The 22,106-nt window shown below is 42.1% G+C and overlaps 1 protein-coding gene across 2 annotated transcripts in view; it reads left to right on the top strand.

Moving 5' to 3' along the window:
- Ppp1r13b (protein phosphatase 1 regulatory subunit 13B) overlaps positions 1 to 22,106 on the top strand; it is a 77,892-nt gene that overhangs the window by 21,363 nt on the left and 34,423 nt on the right. For both annotated transcript variants that reach the window (XM_048362649.1, XM_048362648.1), the window contains exon 2: positions 17,994 to 18,141. In XM_048362649.1, the coding sequence (XP_048218606.1) occupies positions 17,994 to 18,141 (148 nt within the window). The remainder of the gene's footprint in view (positions 1 to 17,993; positions 18,142 to 22,106) is intronic.

The raw sequence follows: 22,106 nt of genomic DNA, 5'->3' as shown, positions 1-22,106 counted from the left end.
CTGTAAAAGTAGCTGCCGTACCGTACTGGCAAAAGTTACTGAACCCTTTTTTGACCCCTCAAGTTTCTGCTGTAAAGTGCTGATAGTGGTAGCAGTCAAGTTTTTCTAGGATGAAAATTGCACAAAGCCACTGGGGGAGGGCGGGGAGGAGTGCGTGTGCATGTGCGTGTGCATGTGCATGAGACTAAGGTTTGAACGTAGGGCCTCGAACTCACTTCCTGGCGTGGCTGGCTCTCTGTGAGATGAAGTCTCATGGACTTCTTATTTCTCATGGACTCTTCTATCCGGGTTGGCCTTGAACAATGATCCTCCAGATTCCAGCTTCTTGAGTAGTCAGGACTACAGACCTCTGAGGTCTCTGGCCAATTCTTGTTTTGTAATCTTGTTAAGGAGAGGTTTTACTGGAAGGACGCTACTTGTGTATCCTCAGAGCCATCGCCAGCGCCTGCCCGGCCTCCTTCTGTTGCTGTCTCCCCCTGATTCTCGCATTAGCCCCTGAGAGGTTTTTGTATTTTGTACTTTTGTACTTTCCTTTATTCACCGCAATGCCAGAGTGAACCTGGAAGTCCCTGTGTTAAAATACTCCAAAACAATTTCACATTCTAGGGAATGTGGCTTAGTGGGAGTGCTAGCCTTGAGCAAAAGCAGCGCAGTTACAGTGCCCAGGCCCCGAGTTCAAGCCCCAGGACTGGCAAAAAAACAAAACAACACAAAAAACACTTTCATAAACACTTAAACTACTAACTAGTAAGTATCTACTAGTTAGTAGTTTATCTCGCACCTTCTATGCTTTTTTTGGCTTCTGTGCTCTGCCAATGCTGGGCTTGTTAGGAAGGCTTGCCAAACCCTTTCCCGCGTTCTCTTCTCCTGAGTGGCTCTTGCCATGGCTTACTTGGTCACCTTTTTCTGGGAAGCTTTTTCTCTCCCCACCCTGTTTAAAATTATGCCTGCCCTGATTGCTAATCTCTTTTGCCTACTGTATGTATACTCATAGCATATATCATCATCCACTCTGTCTTTTTTTACCTGTTTTACTTTGTCTTTCATTTGCAATAAACTTGTACAAGTACAGAGCCTTATTTGCCACTTCAGTGCTGTCTCCAACCTATAATCGGCTCTCCAGAATACTTGTGGATTGAAGAACATTTCCCATCTAGTATCTTGTTGTGCTAGCACTGGCTAGAAGGAGGGACAGCATAAAATCAGCATGAGCCCTGGAGAACAGTTGTCACATTGAAAGCAAACCAATTTGGGGATGGAGCTCAGTGGCAAAGTGCTTGCCTAGCAAGTGCAACGTTCTGGATTCGATCCCCAGTACAAAAGAAAAAAAAGCACACCAGTTTGATGGCTCTGAGGTCACAGTGAGGAATAACTCAGTGCTGAGAAAAGATTTGTTCTTTACCCTTTGTGAAACACATGACTATTAACATTCAGAAATCAGCCTCCCATAATATACCTTGTTGTTTGGAGAAGTAGAAATTATGGCCATGTCGTAATACAAAAACATATATAGACTAATATTTACTGAGTTGTAGAATACATAATTTTCTCTTCAAAAGGAATGATGAATTTCTTCAGATTATGTGTGAGTTTTTATAAGAGCCTAAGCAGACTCACCCAGGTCAGAGTTCTGTAGAGCTGAATTCAGAGTGGGAAGCCCTGAAGGCCTCACCTCTCATTTTTGGGCAAGTCTGGGATTCTGAGTATATTCATCTTTACATTTTATAATGAATACTACTAATCTCTCAATCTCTCTCTCTCTCTCTCTCTCTCTCTCTCTCTCTCTCTCTCTGTCATGGGGCTTGAACTCTGGGCCCGGGCACCACTGTCCCTGAACTCTTCAGCTCAAAGCCAGCGCTCCGTCACTTGAACCACAGCGCCACTTCTGGTTTTCTGGTAGTTAATTGGAGATAAGAGTCTCATGGACTTCCCTGACTGGGCTGGCTTTGAACTGAGCTTGGAGCCTCAGATCTCAGCCTCCTGAGTAGCTAGGATTACATGTGTGAGCCACTGGCACCCGGCTGTTAATCTGCTCTTTTATAGTCATACTTAGTATGTTTGATTTTTCTTTTTTCATATATATTTTTATATTATACATAATATATTGTTATTTATATATTTACTTTGTATATTTTGTTATTAGGGTTTGGGCGGTTTTGTTTTTTCTTGGACTCAGGGCCTGAGCACTGTCCCAGGCTTCTTTTTGCTCAAAGCTAGCACTCTACCATTTGAGCCACAGCGCCATCTCTGGCTTTTTCTGTATATGTGGTGCTGAGAAATTGAACTCAAGGCTTCATGTATGCCAGGCAAGCACTCCATCACTAGGCCATATTCCTAGACCCCTCCATGAGCTTTTTTGACTCAAGGGTAGCACTCTACCATTGATACACAGCTCCAATTCTGGCTTTTAGGTGGTTAATTGGCCATAAGAGTCTCCTGGACTTCCCTGCACCACCTAGTTTTGAACTGCGGTCATCAGATCTCAGCTTCCTGAGTAGCTAGGATTACAAGCATGAGCCACCAGTACCTGGCTAAGTACTTTCTACAATATCAAAGCGAACAGGTGGGAGGGAGGGGGTGTAGGGGGAGGATTAGTAATTATGTGTTTACTGTAAACACAAATAACTTTATGAACATTTAAAACTTTCAGGTTTCAGTTTTTAAAGTTGGTGACCAAGCTTAGACAAGGCTTTGTAAACGAGATTAGTAAATTTCCATCTAGTCTTCATGTTGATAGGGATGTCTCTATCCTGGTCACGGTTGCTGATAAAGAGTGCTGACACTGAACTCATGTAATGAGGTGAAATTTTATTCCATGTCACTCTGCTGTAACAATGGCAGTCTGTCTTGTTTCATGAGGCGTCTTATCATGGTTCTGTCATTAGTGCCCAGTTGAGACTCTGTTGGAGTATTTTCCTTTGTAAATGGCATAGATAAACTCCAGGCACTGGCACTTTTGTTTTTCTCATTTTCCTTTTGCTTAGTTTTCTAAAGAAAAGAGATGTTCTGAGAATAGTAACTCAGTATACTTACAAGCAAATTCAAAACAGTTTCATGGCTTCTCAGAAACCAGCTCACATCTGAAAGAAAATGGACAGGTTGACATAAGGTAGTTTGGATTTTTCCTTTGGAAATTGTATTTTGATTTTAGTGTACTTATACAAATGATTATATAAAAGTGTTCTTCAGAGACATTATTTTGCTAATCACCTTTGTTTTAAGCCCTGTTTGACTTTTTTTTTTTTTTTTTTGCCAGTCCTGGGCCTTGGACTCAGGGCCTGAGCACTGTCCCTGGCTTCTTCCCGCTCAAGGCTAGCACTCTGCCACTTGAGCCACAGCGCCGCTTCTGGCCGTTTTCTGTATACGTGGTGCTGGGGAATCGAACCTAGGGCCTCGTGTATCCGAGGCAGGCACTCTTGCCGCTAGGCTATATCCCCAGCCCCAGCCTGTTTGACTTTTGGTGAAAGGATTAGTAGTGAATTTTTTTATGTTTATAGACAAGAGAAAATAAGTTTTGTGCAGCTGTAAATGTTTATTACCAGAGAAAAGGAAATAGATGTAAAGAAATACACAAGTTATGGTCATTATTTGAGAGTCTTATTACATGGCCCAGGCTAGCCTCAAACTCAAAATTCTCTTACCTCAGCCTTCTGTGTGTTGAGGTTGCAGGAATATTCTTTTTTTTTTTTTTTGCCAGTTCAGGGACTGAGCACTGTCCCTGAGCTTCTTTTTGCTCAAGGCTAGCACTCTACCACTTGAGCCACAGTGCCACTTCTGGATTTTTCTGTGTATGTGGTGCTGAGGAATTGAACCCAGGGCTTCATGCATGCTAGGCAAGCACTCTACTAAGCCACATTCCCAGCCCCAAACATTTCCTCTTTATTTCATTTCTGGGCATTTCCTCCCCTGCAGATAGCAAATACTGTTTCTGTTTTTTTCTTTCTATTTTTTTGGGGGAGCGGGGAGGTCAGTCATAGGGCTTGAGCTCTGGGCCTGTGCACTGTTTCTGAGCTTTTCAGCTTCAGCTCAAGGCTACTAGCACTCTACCACTTGAGCCACAGTGCCACTTCTTGTTTTTCTGGTGGTTGATTGGAGATGGGAGTCTAATGTACTTTCCTACCCGGGCTGGCTTTGAACCGCTATCATCAGATCTCAGCCTCCTGAATAGCTAGGATTACAGGTGTTAGCCACCCAGTGCCAGGCTGCCTTTTTTCGCATCTCTAAAATAAAAGGCAGAACCTATCTCATAAACCTTGAATGAGAATTGGGACTATGTAGAATGTGTATCACAGAGCCTGATAACATGCATCAAAATCTTGACTGCTTTTTCTAGTTTAGTGAAATGTCATTTAATTTTATGTAAGTCCTGTTGGATATCATGAGACCTTCATAGTATTTTTCAGGCTCTTTGGACTAACACTAAGAAATGCCTTTCACAAGGCAAACATTTTTACACATATACTCCTCTATATATAGTAAAAATGTTTACATACACTCTTACTAAGTGCACCATACTGCTTATTTCTGTATTCCCACATTTGTTTGTTCATTCTGTTCTGTCCCATGTGGTATATCTTTCCCTACATCTGGAGAACTTCCCTAGCCCGTGTGAATAGCAGGTTATAAAGTGTAGCACACTGATTTCAAGTTAATTGACTAGTTTTTAGAGAAGTTTAATGATAGTTTTCCTCATCCCCCCGCCCCTGGTTTCCCTATTGTTCATGTATTACATGAGTGCACAGTGTTGATGGACCAGTATTGACACATTTCTGTTAAAGTCATTAGTTTTTGCTAGGCTTGACTCAGTATTGTGCAGGCCTGTGGAAATTACATGTGTCCATTGTTTTCGTATCTGCGGAGAGTAACAGCACTGCCTGTCCTGGAGGCCAGTGATCCTTTTACTGTCTCAGTTGTTTTGCTTTTACGTTATCTCATATAGAGTATGTAGCCTTTTTTGATTGGTTACTTTCACTTAGCAACATGAATTTTATGGGTCTTCTGTGTCATTTTGTGGCTTGATGGCTTATTTCTCTTCATGGCTGAATAATATTCCAGGTCTTATGTATATGTTGATCCATTCATCTACCGAAGGATATATTGATTGCTTCCAATTCTGGCAGTTATGAGTAAGGGCTACTGTAAACATTTGTATGTATGTTTTTATGTGGAATTAATTAAATTGTCAAGTTTTTGAGTAAATTCCAAGGAGCACTGTTGATAGGAATTTTTCTGCTGTTGCTTGTGGTGGGCACTGTCCACCCAGCTCAGCTCGCTGGCTGAAGTTGGATAGGGTTGAGCCCTGCAGCTGTAGCATCTCTGCAGCAGTCAGCCAGAGTCACAGCTCCACCTTCAGCTTATGGTTCTGTGGCCTTCTCTGCCACTGTGCCTTCTGGAGTTCTTGTATTGGGAATTTGACAAACGAAGTCTAGGAAAATGGAGGGTTAACGTGAAGAACTTTTATTCCGGGTAGATCAGAAGAAAAGTATCTCAGTTGAAGGCCTCTGCTGTTCTGTCTGTGCATAGTGTGTTCTCTCTGTCTATCTTGGTGGCTCTGAATCTAAGGGCTCTTATACCTTGGGCTGTACTCTGATTGGTTGCCCTTATTATAATAGGTGTTCTGGGAGGTGCCATTTATTGATCACATCTCACAACATTCAAATTGGTTGTTAATTCCTGATCAGGTCCCTGTACCAGTTCTTCCCTAGCTCATGGGAAGATCAAAACTCAAAAGGGCTAGGGAGGGGTGAATAGAAGATGCTTTGTAACAATGTCTCTCTTGCTTCTGGTTTCAGCTTTCTAGGCCCTTGTCATAAGTATAGCTGGTACAGATCTTCTCCCCTTCTGTAGGCTATCTCCTTAGCTTAGTAACTGTCCTTTGTAGTCCAGAATTTTTTTTAACTTGATGCAGACCCATTTGTCCATTCTCTCTCCAATTTGCTGGACCCCTGGAACTCTAGTCCGTTCCTGCCTGCACCAGTAAATTCTAATGTTTCTTGTATTCCTTCCTGTAGTAGTTTGGAGGTTTCAGTTCTTACGATGAACTCTTTGATCCACTTTGCATTGATATTAGTGTAAGGATCCAGGGATAGAGGTCCAGGTTCAGCTTCCTACATATGGATGTTTTACCAACACCATTTATCAAAGAGGCTTTTTTTCGGAAATATTTTTTCCTCTTTTGTTAAATATGAGATGGCTGTATGTCTTTGTGATTGTATTCCTCTCTCCCCTCTTCCCCTGCCCCGATCTACTAGTCTATTCCATTGGTCTTCAGAATTATTTTTGTGCCAGTACCAAGCTGTTTTTGTTACTCTAACTCTGTAGGAAAGTTTGAAGTCTGGAACTTTGATATCTCCAGTGGGCTGTTGGTTTGTTTGTTTCTCTTTCTGTTGCCCAATTTGCTTTTGGCTATTTGGGAACTTTTATGGTTCCATATGAATTTTTTGATTCTTTTCTCTATCTCAGTAAAGAGTGACATTGGGAGTTTAACAGGTATTACATTGAACTTATAGATCTTCTAATCAAATTTTAAGAAATTATTTGACATTTAGAATACAAGTCCTTTGTCAACTATGTACTTTTGAAATATTTTCTCCTAATCTGAGGTTTGTCTTTTATTTATTCCTTCTACCTCATGCCAGTTTTAGGGCTTGAAATCAACCCTTACTTGGCTTTATCACTTGACTGGCATTCTACCACTTCCAGTCCCAGATTTCTGCTAGTGAATAGGAGATGAAAGTCTCAAGGACTTTTCTGCCCTGGCTGTCTTTGAATGTTGAACCTACTCAGCCTCCTGACCATCAGGATTACAGGCCTGAGTCACCAGTGCCCTGCAGTCTTTTTAATCTTTCTCTTAATGCCGCCTTATTATTCTGCCCATTAAAAAATGCACTGGTCCTGATACACTGATGGTTGGTAATAGTTTGTGGTTTGATCACACAGAACAGGGTGGGTCCTGTTTCTGTACCATTCATGTGGATGGTGTCAGTAAACGGAGTGTCATTTCAGGCAGTTTGACAACATCAATGAGCAGATGTGTCAGAATCCATATTACCTGTTTTATACTCTCAAAGTCTTTGAATATCAGCTGTATTTCCTCTACAATTCTGTAGTCATCATGAAGTAGGCATTATGGGAAGCCTCATGATCTTGGTGTTCTAACACAGTTTTAGATGATTCCCTCAAAGCAAGTATGTTTTTAATACCAAAAGGATCAAGTGAATGAGGTGACAGAAGGATAAATGTCAGTGTTATAGCCCTGGGAATTATAATCAGATCTTACCAGTTAATTTCTATCAATGGTGAGAGGAAATTTTCATATGCTGGAATAATATATTCTTTTTTTTTTTTTTTGCCAGTTCTGGGTTTCGGTCTGGGCAATGTCCCTGAGCCTCTTTGTGCTCAAGACTAGCACTCTACCACTTGAGCCACAGCACCACTTCCAGCTTTTTTTGAGTAGTATATGGGAGATAAGAGCCTCACAGACTTTCCTGCCCTGACTGGCTTCAAACAGTGATCCTCAGATCTCAACCTCCTGAGTAGTTTAGGATTATATACGTGAGCCACCAGTTCCCGTTTGGAATATAATATTTATGTTAAATTGTAAATGCAAATAAAACAGTGACTTCAACTAAGAAAAATTGATACGATTATTGAGAGTTAATTTGATGGTATTTAATTTAGACTAGATGCTACCTAAATATTTACAGATACCTTATCAAGAGGGTTAAATATGTACCTCTGCAGGCTTACACTCCTATCTCTCTCTTTCTCTCTCTCTCTCTCTCTCTTTTTTTTTTTTTTTTTTTTTTTTGCTGATCCTGGGGCTTGAACTCAGGGCCTGAGCACCAGGGACAGTGCTCAGGCCCTGACTGAGTTCAAGCCCCAGGACTAGCAAAAAACAAAGTAATATACCTCCCAATCATAGATACTGAGTTTACTATGCTTTTACTAAATTATGCTTCTTCCTTAATTACTTCTCTTCACCCCCATTGGCTTTAGGAGGTGGGGTGGAATACTCCCCTGTTACCATGCAGCGCCACCTTGTGGGAGAAAGGAAGGCTTTGGCAAAGGCTATCTATTGAATTCCCTTTTTTTGGAAGGAGTTGTGAGGGGGGTCCAAGACCAGGATTTGAATTTGGTACTTCATACTTTTACCCATTGGCTAGTGCTCTACCACCTGAGCCACGTCTCTGATCCCTCTGTTGTATTTCTTGATGTGAAATCTGCCAAGTATCAGTACTTGTTTTGTTAGTCTGTCTTTCACACTCACATTCCATAACTAATTTTCAGGGTTTTTTTCTTCTCTCTGATGTGGACTCATTGATTAAGAATAAAATAGAGACCTTGAAGATAAGCATCTACCCCTCAAGATACACACACACACACACACACACACACACACACACACACAGAGTACTGTAGAAAGGCATATGTCATGGAGTTTACTGGTACATACTGCATGCCAGGCTCCAGACTAGTGGTGTAGCAGGAGAGAGACTAGCCTAGAATTCCTGCTCTCAAGGAGGGGAAATAAAGTCAGGCAGTAGTGAATGTGATGGGTAAGAGGAAAGAGAATGATAAAGGGGCCATTTTTGAGGCAAACACTCTTGCCACTGAGACCAAATTCCCAGCCCAAGGGGCCATTTTTTTTTATGGGTTATTAGGGAGAACTTTTCTGATAAGGAGCTGAAAGAAGAGGGTTACACAGCCGTGTAAGTAGTTGAGCAGAGCTGTCTGCGGGACAGCAAGTGCAAGGTCAGTATAATTGGTCATACCAGAGCAGTGTGATTGTTTGCATTGCAGGTCACTCAGGGCTTTGGAGGCAGCACTTAGGATTTGGGGATTTATTCTAAGACCTGAGGAAGTGACAAGCGGATTTTTAATTTAGTGGTATATTTGAAGCATATATCAAATGGAAACAGATCAATTGGATTGCTCTTTCAATACTCCTCCTGCCCCAAATCTGGGATTTTGTTGTTGTTGTTTTGTCAGTCCTGGGGCTTGAACTCAGGGCTGAGCACTGTCCCTGACTTCTTTTAGCTCAAGGCTAGCTCTCTAGCTCTTGAGCCACAATGCCACTTCTGGCTTTTTCTATGTATGTGGTGCTGAGGAATCGAACCCAGGGCTTCACGTATATGAGGCGAGCACTTTACCACTAGGTCACATTCCCAGCCCTTAGTGAGGTTTTTTTGTTTTGTCAGTCATGGGGCTTGAACTCAGATGGTGTCCCTGAGCTCTTTTGCTCAAGGCTAGTGCTCTACCACTTTGAGCCACAGAGCCACTTCCAGTTTTCTGGTGGTTAAATTAGAGGTAAGATTCTTACAAACTTTCCTGCCCGGCTGGCTTTGAACTGCAATCCTCAGATCTCAGCTTCCTGAGTAGCTAGGATTACAGACATAAGCCACTAGCACCCAGCGTACTTACTGAGTTTTAAGAAATTATTTTACAATCAGGTGCTGGCAGCTCACATCTATAATCCTGTCTACTCAGGAGGCTGAGGTCTGAGGATTGAAAAGAAAAAATAAATAAATAATTGGGGCTGGAAATATGGCCTAGTGGTAAAGTGCTTGCCTTGTATACATGGAGCCCTGGGTTTGATTCCTCAGCACCACATATATAGAAAAGGCCAGAAGTGGTGCTTTCACTCAAGTGGCAGAGTGCTAGCCTTGAGCAAAAAGAAGCCAGGGACAGTGCTCAGGCCCTGAGTTCAAGCCCCAGGACTGGCAAAAAAAAAAAAAAGAAAGAAATTCTTTTACATTAGGGTACAGGTCCTTTATCTGCTGTGTACTTGGGAAATATTTTCTCGCTGGCTGTGGTGGCACACGCCGGTAATCAATGAAGAGGATAAGACAGGAGGATCACGAGTTTGAGACCAGCCTGGTCTACACCTTAATAAATTTTTTAAAAGAAAGAAATATTTTCTCCCACTAAGAACTAGAGGTAGGTTGCTTGTCCTAAGGAGTGTCCTTCCTGTTACCTAGGAGCTCCTGCTGAGAAATTGAGACCCGGAGCTGGAGAAGGGAGCAGATTCTCCAGCCAGATGCAGCAAAATAAGTGGCCCAATTAGGGAGAGAGTTTGGATTTCTCCTTGGGTTGTTTATACTACATTATTTCTTATTTCCTTTTCTGGAAGTCTTTTAGAGATCCCACTTTAAACAAAATAGCTTTGCTAAGTCAAAGTAAGGTGGAAGTGTAGATCTTATATTCCTGGTACTCAAGAAGCTGAGTTATTAGGATCACAGGTTAAAGACCAGACTGTGGCACACAGTGAGACCCTATCATCTAAAAAAAAAGTCAAAACAACAACAGAAAGGCAAATTAAAAGAAGTTTTCCTGAGGAATGATTTGTAAACGATTTAGTACATTTACTAGTTGTATATATATACTAGTTGGTATAATCATCACCACAATCTAATAATAATATTAGAACATTTCTGTCATCCCAAGAAGAAATGACATGCCAATTCTCAGTCAGTCTGTAGTCCCAATAGTCCCAGCCTCCAGTATCAGGCAACCATCCACTGACTTGAGATAAATAAAATATAGTACATTGTGCAATGGAGGGCTGTTCATGGATGAATCTGAGCATACGCTAAGTCAAAGGGGCCAGATGCAAACAAAGATCACTGCTTATATGAATTGTCCTAGAACAGTCCAGTCAATTGAGATGGAAAGAGGGCAGCCTGTCCTCACGTTCTGGATTGTGACAGGCTCATACTAAGTCTTTGTTTTCCTAACTAAAGGTAGCCAAATCTTATTTTTATGTAGTTGTTTTTGTTTTCCAGAGCTGCACTCGCCAGGCAGGCGCTTTTCCACTGAGCCAGATCCCCAGCCCCCAAATCTTATTTTTAACATTCTAGTTTTTTTAGAGAGGATAAAGATCATCTTTTTCCCTTTGTTTTCTTCAGTTCCCTAATCCTGTTGGGTTTCTCCTGTGTTTTGTATGCTTTATTAAAGGAAAGGTAACATTACCCATTAAAATGTAACATGCCATCAGTTATGAGACCTGCTAATTTCAAAGATGTTAACATACACATAAAGAGGACTTGGGTATTTTTTTATTTTTGGCTGGTCCTGGGGCTTGAGTGCAGGGCCTGGGCTCTGACCCTGAGTTTCTTTTGCTCAAGGTCGGCACTCTACCACTTAGGCTACAGCGCCTTCTGTTTTGTTCTCTTTATATGGTACTGAGGAATTGAACCCAGGGCTTCATGCATGCGAGGCAAACACTCTTCCACTAATCCACATTCCCAGCTTCTTTGTTAATTCTTTTTAAGCTAAAGTGACCTTGCTAGAATGTTTTGAGGGCACTTGCCTTTTCAGCCTTGATGTTTGCTGATATTTTAGGAAAATGTGTATCATTCATGTCAACTAAAGCTAATGTATCTTCAAAAACATTTTGTATGTTGAGTGCTGGTGGTGGCTTGAACTACAAGGCCTCACACTCCCAGGTTGTTGTTGTTTTTTAAACCATTTGAGCCATGTCTCTACTAATGTATTTTTGCTGGTTAACTGGAATAAAAGTCTCTTGGAGAGGCTGGGAATGTGGCTCAATGGTTTGCCTAGCATCCATGAAGCCCTGGGTTTGATTCCTCAGCACCACATAATCAGAAGAAGCTGGAAGTGTCACTGTGGCTCAAGAGGTAGAGTGCTTGGGGCTGGGGATATAGCCTAGTGGCAAGAGTGCCTGCCTCGGATACATGAGGCCCTAGGTTCGATTCCCCAGCACCACATATACAGAAAACGGCCAGAAGCGGCGCTGTGGCTCAAGTGGCAGAGTGCTAGCCTTGAGCGGGAAGAAGCCAGGAACAGTGCTCAGGCCCTGAGTCCAAGGCCCAGGACTGGCCAAAAAAAAAGAGGTAGAGTGCTGGGACTGGGGATATGGCCTAGTGGCAAGAGTTGCTTGCCTTGTATACATGAGGTCCTGGGTTCAATTCCCTAGCACCACATATACAGAAAACAGCCAGAAGTGGTGCTGTGGCTCAAGTGGCAGAGTACTAGCCTTGAGCAAAAAGAAGCCAGGGACAGTGCTCAGGCCCTGAGTTCAAGCCCCAGGACTAGCCAAAAAAAAAAAAAAAAAAAGAGGTAGAGTGTTGGCCTTGAGCAAAAAGAAGCCAGGAACAGTGCCCAGGCCCTGAGTTCAAGCCCCAGGACTAGCCAAAAAAAAAAAAAAAAAAAGAGTGCTGGCCTTGAGCAAAAAGAAGCCAGGGACAGTGCCCAGGCCCTGAGTTCAAGCCCCAGGACTGGCAAAAAAAATTGAAGTAATATTTTAGTGACTTTGGGATAAGAAATTTGGGAATTCTTACCTTTCAAAAATAAACATTCAGGGGTTGGGGATGTAGCCTAGTGGCAAGAGTGCCTGCCTCGGATACACGAGGCCCTAGGTTCGATTCCCCAGCACCACATATACAGAAAACGGCCAGAAGCGGCGCTGTGGCTCAAGTGGCAGAGTGCTAGCCTTGAGCGGGAAGAAGCCAGGGACAGTGCTCAGGCCCTGAGTCCAAGGCCCAGGACTGGCCAAAAAAAAAAAAATAAAAAAAAAAAATAAACATTCAGACTTAAAACCCTGCTGTTCTGCCTCTTTTCTCCCTCTTATTATATTGGATGCATTAGTGAGCTGAAAAGTCTTGATAATTCAAAAAGGTATCGAAATAACATCAGTCCATCCTTTATTCTGAAATAAACATGTCTGAAAGAAATTTGTTTGAAAGGATACCACTTTTCAGAGTAAGTGAGCACAGTCCTGGTATTGCTTTATGCAATCCGTGTGCATGAATCTGTCTTCCAGGGGCTAATGACTGTAATCATGTGACCAGCTCATGGTACTTAAGAGCCCTAGCTGCCAGGAAAGTAAGAGATAAAGAGATAGAAATGGTCTAAAGAAAACCAACCCTGGTCCAAATTTGTAATCCCAGACATCATCAGGATATAGAGACACACAGAGAGAGAGAGAGAAAGCTTAAGGCCAGCCTATGCTGTTTAGGGAGACCCTGTCTCCAAAAATCACAAAAGAAAACAGGAAGGAAGGAAAAAGAAAAGACCCTGAACCTGAGGTCAGTTACACTGTCTTGGTTATTGGTGAACTATAGTAGCTGGACATAATTCTGTTCTTACAGAGCATGGCTTGGAACAGTATATTAGTAATCCTTAAAAACCACAGGCTAGGGGCTGGGGTATGGCCTAGTGGCAAGAGAGCTTGCCTCGTATACATGAGGCCCTGGGTTTGATTCCCCAGCACCACATATACAGAAAATGGTCAGAAGTGGCTCAAGTGGCAGAGTGCTAGCCTTGAGCAAAAGGAAGCCAGGGACAGTGCTCAGGCCCTGAGTCCAAGGCCCAGGACTGGCCAAAAAAAAAAAAAAAAAAAAAAAAAACCACAGGCTATGAAATCTCACTGGAAAATGTTTACCATTACAACTGTAAAATTAATATGTGTAAGAAAAAATGCCAATTTCTGTATGCTTTCACAATTTTTTTTTTTTTTTTTTTGGCCAGTCCTGGGCCTTGGACTCAGGGCCTGAGCACCGTCCCTGGCTTCTTTTTGCTCAAGGCTAGCACTCTGCCACCTGAGCCACAGCGCCCCTTCTGGCCGTTTTCCATATATGTGGTGCTGGGGAATCGAACCAAGAGCTTCATGTGTAGGAGGCGAGCACTCTTGCCACTAGGCCATATTCCCAGTGCTTTCACAATTTTTGTTAGCATACATTTTCAAGGGAAGACTTCATTGTGACATTGCATGGCTTTATATAATGTATTCCACTCAGTTCCCCCCATAGCTCTCCCGTACCACGCTCCCTGCTTCCTAGGACAATCATTTCAGCAGACTTCACTCTTCTATTTTCATACATGCTCTCGCCCTAGTTAGCCTAACTCCTCCTTAGTAACCCCTTTCTATTTATCTTATTTTTTTGGTCAGTCATGGGGCTTGAACTCAGGGCCAGGGCACTGTCCCTGAGGTCTTTTTTGTTGTTGTTTTTCTTTTGCTCAAGGCTACCACTTTGAGCCACAGCGCCATTTCCACTTTTCTGCTTGTTAATTGAAGATAGGAGTTTCACCGGCTTTCCTGCCAGGGCTGGCTTTGAACTGTGATCCTCAGATCTCAGCTTCCTGAGTAACTCAGATTGCAGGCGTGAGCCACTGGTGCCTGGCTCCTTTCCTTTTTTCAAGATAGTTCTCCGTGAGTTGTGTGGCTGGTAGCTCATACCCGTAATCCTAGATGCATACTCGGGAGGCTGAGGTCAGAGGATTATGGTTTGAAGCTAGCCAGGCAGAAATGTTCCAGACACTCTATTTCCGATTAACCAGCCAAATGCTGAATTATAGGCATGGTTCAAATGTTAGAGCATAGAGCACCAGCCATGAAAAAGCAACCCGAGTCAGAGTTTGAAGCACTGAGCTCAAGCCTTGAAACTGGAAGGTGAAAGTGGGGTGAGGCGTATATTCCTCTTTACTTCCCACAGTGTAGTAATCATTTGGGAAAGCCAACAAGGTCAGAGGGAGAGAACTGTTCCTTTTTAGTATATGTTTCTTCTTAGTGAGGTAGTGTGAAGCTTAAAGCAAAAAACAAAAAAAAAACAAAAAACAAAACAAAGTGCTGTGAATCCTGTTGTTTGCTAATACAATGATTATTTCTGAATTCCTGGATGCTGCTTCCTGGTTTTCTAGGAGAGTGGGGTACGGTGGGAGAATTGTTTATGAAAGAGGGATGTTTGTTTATTGAACAGACTAGATGTACTGTGCTTTGATAATACGCATTTTTCCAGTTTTAGGGCATTGTGTCCTCTGTAGAGCCAAACAGATTTTAGTGAGTCTATCACATGCCAGGTACTGACCAGGCAATAGGAAATTAAAAATAAGAGTGAATGGGAATTTAGGACAAACAGGAGGGATTGGGGTTCAGAGAACTGCCCCAGAGCTGAGGTGTGAGGTTCAGTGTGAAGAGACTTGGGCCTTGAAGGCTGGAGTCTGTGCTTGGGCCGGTTCGTGGTATGTTTTCCATGTTTTCATGGAAATCCCACCCCCATGAGATTCTCATGAACACCACCGCATTACACTCAAGAAGAGACTCTTTGCCTGCTTACATTTGCCAGAGATGATATTGGGGAAAGACTGATTTTATGAGTGGGGTGTTCTGAGGGTTACAAGCCAGGGGGTGACTCCACTTGTGTCCTTCTGGAAACATGACCTGGCAGTGGAGAAGAATGGACTGGCAGGAGGGGAGACAGAAGGATGAAGGAGAAGGAAACCAGATCCATTTAAACATTGTTACAAAGATATTAACTTGAAAATGAAGGCCATGAGGACATTCTAAGAAAAAAAAAGAAGTTGTACTGGTTGACAGCTGAGATTTTAAAGAGAGAGGAGAGTTTTTGGAGAGGTTGTTTCTGATACTTTCTGAATGCTTTGTAATACTTCCTGATTAAAGAAAACCCTTAATTTAAATTGTGCTTTATTAAGGCATAGTTAAAAAATAACTTTTGGTATGATGTCTTAGGATCTTAGGTCAAAGTGGTGGAGCCCCAGGAGGGCTCCATGCAGATGCCCTCCACCTGTTTCGTAGTCTGGGTCCAGTACCTGCATTACCTAGGTGACTGGCACACCTGGAGGCTGTTACTTCCCCTTCTCTGAGGTCACATCCAATCCACCTGGCCAGACCTCCTACCTTTTCCTATATAATCCAGCTCAACACAGTCCCAGCTCTTTCCTTTTCTCCCTTACTCTCTCTTGCTCCTCTCTTGCTCTTTTTCTCTCTTTCCCTTCTTCCTTCCCCTCTGTCTCCCCATACCTCCATCTTGTGTGTACAGGCCAGCAGTTTGCTTCCCCCCAACAAACTCCTTTCTGCCTAAACCTTGTGGTAGGTTTCCTTCCTGGCGAACCTTACAGGGATTTTTTTTTTTTTAGGTTTTTTTTGTTGTTGTTGTTGTTGTTTGGTCATAGGGCTTGAGCTCAGGGCCTGGGCACTGTTCCTGAGCTACTTTGTTCAGGGCTAGCACTCTACCACTTTGAGCCACAGTACCGTTTCCAGTTTTCTGGTAGTTAATTGGAGTTAAAAGTCTCAGGGACTTTCCTCCCTGGTCTGGCTTTGAACCATGACCCCCAAATCTCAGCCTCCTGAGTAGCTAGGATTATAGGTATGAGCCACCAGCACTGGCTGAGGTTTATTTATTTTTCTTTGCTAGTCTTGGGGCTTGAACTCAGGGCCTGAACACTGTCCCTGGCTTCTTTTTGCTCAAGGCTAGCACTCTGCCAACTTGAGCCACAGCACCACTTCTGGCTTTTTCTGTGTATGTGGTGCTGAGGAATCGAACCCAGGGCTTCATGCATGCTAGGCAAGCACTCTACCACTAAACCACATTCCCAGCCCTGGGAATGTTTTATTATGACTAGCCAGTTGTGTGGTTTGTTTTTTTTTGGCCAGTCCTGGGGCTTGGACTCAGGGCCTGAGCACTGTCCCTGGCTTCTTTTTTGCTCAAGGCTAGCACTCTGCCACTTGAGCCACAGCGCCACTTCTGGCCATTTTCTGTATATGTGGTGCTGGGGAATCGAACCCAGGGCCTCATGTATATGAGGCAGGCATTCTTGCCACTAGGCCATATCCCCAGCCCCTAGCCAGTTGTTTTAAATATTTTCACTGGCTTATCTTTTTTTTTTTTCTTTTTTGGCAGAACTGGGGATTGAACTCAGGACCTGACCAACTTCTTACTGTTATTTTTGTTTTAATTCGATTTAATTAGCTGGGTGCTGGTTGCTCACACCTCTAATCTTAGCTACTCAGGAAGTTAAGTTCTAAGGATTACAATTTAATGCCATCCCTGGGAAGGAAGAGCCTTGAGACTCATCTCCAGTTAACCACCAAAACGCCAGAAGGGGTGCTGTGGCTCTGGTAGTAGAGCACTAGCCTCAAGCATAAAAGCCCAGGGTCACCATGTAGGCCCTAAGTTCCAGCCCCAGACCAGCACTCGCACATTACAGTTTATGTACTTAAATATACCAATGTATTTTGTGATGCTGTTTTTTAGAGGTTTGTTTTTATGGTACTGGGTTTTGAAATCTGGGCTAGGCAAGTGCCATTCTATTAAACCACATCTATCCCTTTTTTGTGCTGGTTATTTTGAGATAGGGTCTCATTCTCCGCCAGGGTCTTTGTCTCGACTGTCAGCTGCCTGTTTTAAGGTTTCTCGCATCTGGGCTGACAGGTATGCACCCTTGTGTCCAGCTTTCCTCTGCTGATTGAGATGAAACCTTGGGGACTTTCTTGTTTATATTAACCCTAGATCCTCAGTCTTCACAATCTCGTCCTCATATTGCTTAGGATGACAGGCATGTGACCATGCCCAGCAACTGGTTAAGAAGGGATCTGTTAAGTTTTCTTCCTGGGCTGGCTTTGAACTGTGATCTCCTGTTCTCAAACTGAAACTATAATGTTCCATTCTCAGCCCAAGTACCTGGGATTTACAAGTGTGAGCCACTGGAAGCTGGTGTAATGGTTTTTGAGTTATAACGGACTTCTGTGTTCCAATGTTAAAGAAAGGACTTTCATAGGTTTTCTATCATTTTTATGGTTTTGTGATTTATATCCAGTTCTATTAGGAATTCTGGTGGTATATAATGTATGGTATGAATCCAGATGAATGTTTTAGGTGCTCAAACATCATTCACTATGTAGTCTTTTCCCTGCTTGACTTTGAAGTGGGGACTTTGACTTTGTTCATCATTTGTTATTGTTTCAAGGAATTGTACCTGAGTTGGGGATATCAGTATTTACCCACTAGTGAGATGTGTTTTTCAGGCTGTATAACACTTGGCCATGGTAGTTTTTTTTTTTGTAAAATTACTTTTAGAATTTTTATGACTTGACTTTATTTTTCACATATCCTAAGGAATCTAATATTGTAGACATTTGGGGAGGGTGATGGTAGAGGGAACATGTTAAATTTATAAAGTAATCTCTTTATGCTAAGGGATCTAAACTGCCACTTTAATCTTTTCTTTCACAGATGATATTAACCGTGTTCTTGAGCAACAATGAGCAAATTTTAACAGAAGTTCCTATAACACCAGAAACAACCTGTCGAGATGTGGTAGAGTTTTGTAAGGAACCGGGAGAAGGCAGTTGTCATTTAGCTGAAGTATGGAGGGGAAATGGTATGTATTAAGTTCTGTAAAGATGAATAAGTACATATAATTCAACATTTGTCAAATGAAAATAATGCTTTCTGGTTCTTAATTTCTTTTGGTAGTGAGGAATTGAGTAATTAAAATGAAGATTTGTATTACACAGTTTTACAAAGTAGCATTTGTAAAATGAAACGTGGTTTGGCTCAAATGAAAGCCATTTAAGATAAGCAGGAAAAGCAGATTCGATTCTTTTTTGTGTGTGTAGATACCAGTCCTGGGGCTTGAACTCAGGGCCTGGATGCCATCCCTGAGCTTTTGTGCTTAAGGTTATCGCTCTACCACGTGAGCCACAGCTTCACTTCTGGCTTTTTGGTAGTTAATTGGAGATTAAAGTCTTGTGGGTTTTACTTTTTTGGGATAGCTTCAAACTGCGATCCTCAGAACTGAGCCTCCTGAGTAGCTAGGATCACAGGCGTGAGCCACCAGTGCCCGGCTCTAACCCAATTCTTGGCACAACTTAATATATGAAAACTCTGAGTCTGAGCCCTTACTGTGTTTCACCTAACTTGTGTTGAGTTGATCAGCAATTTTTAGAAATTTTTACTGCTTTAGATTTTTTTGTTTTTCCAATGCTGAGGTTAGAACCCACCCATGGTTAGGGCCTCATCCATGCTAGATACTCACCCTTACCACTGAGCTGCACACCAGCCCCTGTTCAGCAACTCTATTTTTCCCTTCTGATAACATCATGAAGGCAAAAATGTCATGTTCCCCCTCATGCAAAATCCCATAAAATAGCAAATCTTCCATTAAAAATATTATCTGAGGGCTTGGAATGTGGCATAGTGGTAGAGTGCTTGCCTAGCATGCATGAGGCCCTGGGTTCCATTCCTCAGTACCACATACACAGAAAATGCCAAATGTGGCACTGTGGCTCAAGTGGTAGAGAGCTAGCCATGAGCATAAGAAGCTCAGGGACAGCGCCTATGCCCTGAGTTCAAGCCCCACTTACACTTCTCAGTATTATATAGCCCCCAAACTGGCTATATATATATTTTACACTTCTTATTATTATATATAATGTATTATAATATTTGTGCTGTACTATTTTATCATATATTATACATGAGTATATATATTATACAGTATATTATATATATATAATACTGAGAAGTATAAAATCTTGGCTCTTTATATAATAAAGAATTTTGTCAGGCTGCAAGGGGAGAGGACATTATTGGAGGTAAGATGATTACCAGGTACAGTAAATTATTTTTAAAAAATACTTTGTACTCTAAAGAATGGGTTGAATTTAGATAGGATAGGGTTTTCTTTCTTTCTTTTTTTTTTTTTTTTTTTTTTTTTTTTGACCAGTCCTGGGCCTTGGACTCAGGGCCTGAGCACTGTCCCTGGCTTCTTTTTGCTCAAGGCTAGCAACTCTGCCACTTGAGCCGCAGCGCCACTTCTGGCCATTTTTTGTATATGTGGTGCTGGGGAATTGAACCCAGGGCTTCATGTATACAAGGCAAGCACTCTACCACTAGGCCATATACCCAGCCCTTTTTTTTTTTTTAATGCCAGTCCTAGGGCTTGAACTCGGGGCTCGGGCACTATCTCTGAGTTTCTTTTGCTTAAGGTTAGGACTCTACCACTTGAGCCACAGCAACACTTCTGTTTTATGAGTGATTAATTGGAGTTAAGAGTCTCACCGGGTGGGGCTAGGGATATGGCCTAGTGGCAAGAGTGCTTGTCTCGTATACATGAGGCCCTGGGTTCAATTCCCCAGCACCACATATATAGAAAATGGCCAGAAGTGGTGCTGTGGCTCAAGTGGTAGAGTGCTAGCCTTGAGCAAAAAAGAAGCCAGGGACGGTGCTCAGGCCCTGAGTCCAAGCCCCAAGACTGGCCAAAAAAAAAAAAAAAAAAAGAGAGTCTCACGGGGAATTTTCTTCCTGATCTGGCTTTGAACCATGATTCTCAGATCTCAGCCTCACAGGTGTGAGCCACTGGTGCCCAGCCATAGTCCTTTTTTGACTGGTTTCTTTTACTTAGCATGTTTTTAGGTTTATTCATCCTTGAAGCATATATTAGTGAATAATTGCTTTGTGTTGCTGAATAAATATTTCCTTGTATAGATGAACTAGATTTTATTTATTCATTATTGATGGACTTGTTTTTATGGTTGGCTACTAGGAATGATGCTGCTCTGAACTTTTATGTACATTCAATAGGGTACATTTTTATGTGGGACATACGTTTTCAAGTCTTTTACATACATTGTCATGAGGAAGTAGAATTGCCAGGTTGTATATTAATGCTTTAACCTTTTGAAGGACTGCCAGGCTGTTGCAGTTCCACCGTTTTACACTCTAGCAGCACTGGATAAAGGTTTCCATTTCTCTTGCAGACAATTGATTCTGCCATTTAGATTCTAGCTGTCCTACTGTAGGTGAGGGAGTAGTATCTCATTGTGGATTTGGCCTGTGTGGCCCTAACGAGTTATGATGTAGAACATCTTTTCATATGTATGTCTTTTTGGAATAAGTATCTATTCAGGGCCTTTGTCTGTTTTTTTTAGTTGGACTGATTATACTTCTGTTACTGAGTTGTAAGAGTTCTTCATATATTCTAGATACCAGTCCCTTAATAAGGTATGACTTATAAATACTTCAGAGTCATATTTGTTATCCTAGAAGTCAGAGTAAAGACACTAAGGACACCTTGACTAAAACCTGACTGACAGGTATCAGGTTCTTACTGAACTCTCAAGAAAGAGTACAGGTCCTCAATTATTGGCCTAATGACAGCTATAGGGAAACGAACAGTTAGTAATTATAACTAATGTTACTCACGTTTCCTGGGGGGACCAGTGTTAGAACCCTACTTAGTTTTTTTTCCCCCTAAACTTCTAGCACTTTTTCTGTTTTTACTTGTCTCTGGCTAGCCCTGGAGCTTGAACTCAGGGCTGAGTGCTGTTGCTAAGCATTTTTACTCAAGGCTAGTGATCTACCAGTTGAGACAGTTCCACTTCTGGCATTTTGCTGGTTAATTAGAGATAAGAATCTCATGGACTTTCCTGCCTGGGCTGGCTTTGACCTCAATTCTCAGATTTCAGGTTCCTGAGTAGCTAGAATGACAGGCTTGAAACACCAGTGCCCCACCATCCCTTCTTACATCTTGGTAACAGGGTGTTCCTTCTCCTGTGCTCCAGTAGACATGGTATTTACCAAACAGTATAGCAGCTTTCATCTCTCTTGTTGGATTAAAATTCCTAAAGGTAGGAGCTTGTCTGTTATCTCTCATATCCCCAGTGCTCAGCATCATGTTCTTAATTGGCTTTTAGTAAATACTTAAGTCAGTGATTCAGTCAAGGAATTAAAGAGATTTTCTGGTAGGTACAATTCAAAGGGAAAAGGAAAGTTTTGGAGCAATAATTTTCCCCTGGTTTTTCCCCTGGAAGAAGCCTCAGAGTGGTTTTCAGGTTTTATAGTGTATCCATAAAAATTACTGCATCGGTAACTCATGATAAGTATATGCAATAGAAATAACAGTCCAGTGGTTAACAGTACTTCTGAGTAAAGAATATTTCTTTATGGGTCTTTGTATCCGTTTGCCAAATTTTCCATAACAAAGTACCATAGAGTAGTGGGTAGGTTAACCAACAAAATTTTTTTTTCCATAAATCTAGAAACTGTAAGTCTGAAGCCCAGACATTAGCTGGTTTGGATTCTTCTGGGGTTCTGCCCTTGACTTGTAGCTGTTGTCTGCTCCCAGTGTCCTCATGTGGTTCTCTTCATTTTGTAAAGAGGCTAATTATATTGGTGAGGATCTCGTTTAAATGTGTTATCTCATGGGCACAAGTGGTTCACACTTGTAATCCTAGCCCCTCAGGAAGCTAAAATCTGAGAATCGAGGTTCAAAACCCAGGCAGAAAGTCTATGAGACTTTTATCTCTAATAAACCACCGAAAACAAGAAGTGGTGCTGTGGCTC

This window comes from Perognathus longimembris, chromosome 14 (assembly GCF_023159225.1).
Source record: "Perognathus longimembris pacificus isolate PPM17 chromosome 14, ASM2315922v1, whole genome shotgun sequence".
Lineage (NCBI taxonomy): Eukaryota > Metazoa > Chordata > Mammalia > Rodentia > Heteromyidae > Perognathus > Perognathus longimembris.
This window is presented reverse-complemented; position numbering and strand designations above follow the sequence as displayed.